Source organism: Austrofundulus limnaeus, unplaced genomic scaffold (assembly GCF_001266775.1).
Source record: "Austrofundulus limnaeus strain Quisiro unplaced genomic scaffold, Austrofundulus_limnaeus-1.0 Scaffold1760, whole genome shotgun sequence".
NCBI lineage: Eukaryota > Metazoa > Chordata > Actinopteri > Cyprinodontiformes > Rivulidae > Austrofundulus > Austrofundulus limnaeus.
This window is the reverse complement of record NW_013954162.1, coordinates 28,827-30,751: the sequence shown is the minus strand read 5'-3', so window position 1 is coordinate 30,751 and position 1,925 is coordinate 28,827. Positions and strand designations below refer to the sequence as shown.

General features: G+C 42.5%; 1 protein-coding gene across 1 annotated transcript in view; it reads right to left on the bottom strand.

Annotated features, from left to right (window-relative positions):
- The window catches only part of LOC106536302 (endonuclease V), a gene marked incomplete at its 3' end in the record, with an annotated part of 6,128 nt that extends 4,565 nt beyond the window's left edge, over positions 1 to 1,563 (bottom strand). The window contains 2 exon segments of the mRNA XM_014033511.1: positions 704 to 875; positions 1,422 to 1,563. Coding sequence (XP_013888965.1) covers positions 704 to 875; positions 1,422 to 1,465 — 216 coding nt within the window.
- Positions 1,564 to 1,925: the final 362 nt, after the last annotated feature.

Below are 1,925 nucleotides of genomic sequence, written 5' to 3'. Positions count from 1 at the left end.
CGTGCGTGCTTGCTTGCGTGCGTGCGTGCGTGCGTGCTTGCTTGCGTGCGTGCGTGCGTGCGTGTGTGTGTGTGTGCATGTGTGGGGCGGGGGTGTCTGCCGTGGATAACAGAGCAGGCAGGAGGGGGAGAGGACGAGGAGAAGAGTAGTGGACTTTTTTCTAATTTCATCTTACTTATTTAATTTAATTTTTATTGTTTTAGCGTCCTGCAGGCTCTGAGAGAAAATTAATTTGAAGCCGAGTATTTTTTTTATAAAAATCGTTAGATTACTCTAAAGCAAAATGAGGGAAAATCTGTGTCAATTACAGACATTCTGTTCACGTGAGCAGCTGTCAGTCAGCATCTGTCAACCTCCAGACGCACAACGGAACGTGTCTGAACCAATCACTGATCATCTGACTGATTTAAATACAACTTAACATTCATGAGGTACTTTGCATTGACTGTTTATGGTTGAGTGTGGGCGTGTAGAGGGTAGAACCTGAGGCGGGACCTCGTGCACAAACTCTGACGTGCGGCTGTGATTTATAAAGGAAAGATGCGCAGAAACGTGCGTACGCACCGTTTTATAAATCTGAATTTTTTTTGGCCGTACGTTCACTTTTAGTATGGTTTCCACGCAATCCTTTATAAATGAGACCCCTGATCACCACAGGTTAGGGTGAACAGGTGGAGCAGGTGGAACACAGGGGTCAGCTCACCTCCAGGTCAGGGTAACTGAGCACCACCAGCTGAGCACAAGCGTTGACGTCGTCGCCTTTGATGAAGGAGAGGTCCACGCCGCCGACCCGCTCCAGGCCTGAGAAGTCCGGACTCCTCTGCCAGTCCTCTGTGTCGTCGTCCACCACCTGCCACCTGAGACGCTCCTGCTCGCTGAAGCAGGACACCAGAGCACTCTGTTAAACTTTACATTAAGATCMTCTCCTTCAGGTCTTATCTGAAACAGTTATTAGCTCCTAATGTTGCCCAGTTGTAGATGAGCATCCTGACATTTTCACTGAAATCTGTCCAGTGGTTCATGAGATATTTTACTAACACAATTCACACCACATAGCTAATGTTAAAAATATAACAGGGAGTGCTCACAATATGTGCTGGGGATGACTCTTAGCTACTACCACACCAAAGTTTAGCTCATTGTGTGTAAAATTAACTGATTAAGAGCCACAGGTGTTCTCTAAGGTCAGGTGACTGTGGCGGCCATCTTGACTGAACTGATTCCAAAGGTTAATGTACATCTAATATTGTTTTCTGTAAGATTCGTTTAAATTCCACTGGTTAAGGTGATTTTAACAGACGGGAGCACCACAGGGACAGTTCATGAAATACCTGAAGGGTTTTTATTTGTCACTGAAGCTGCGGAGAGGACAATAAATAAATAATAATAAAACAAGGTTTGAGACAGAAATAAACTCTGACCTTTCCCACAGTGTGACCAGCTCTTCTGTCGGAGGAGCTGACATTCTGATGAGGAGGCCACAATCAGCAGCAAACTTGCTTTATGAGTTCAAAAGAAGTAGCTCGACTCGTAAATTGTGAAACGTTCACTTCCGTAAACATCGTGACGTCACACGAGAGGCGGATCCACCGCTTTCATTAGTAAACACTTCCCTCTAGTGGTGACAGTAAGGAGTTACAGCCATTTTAAAGAAATTGAAAAGAAGCTCGTTTTGCGGTAATAAAATAAACTTTATGGTGTTATTTTATTTTTTACTATTGTTCTGATTTCTGGTGATAATACTTTTTTAAATTAATCGAGATTCTTGATGGGTTAAAAAATAAACATTTGTCACAGTTAAAATGTTTTCTAGCTTGTTTAAAAAAAACTATTTCATACTTTGTTACATGAGTATTTTATAAAACTAACTCGTCTCCCTGTTTATTTTTTAAGTGTGTCAAAAGAAAACATTCAGATCTCTTCAA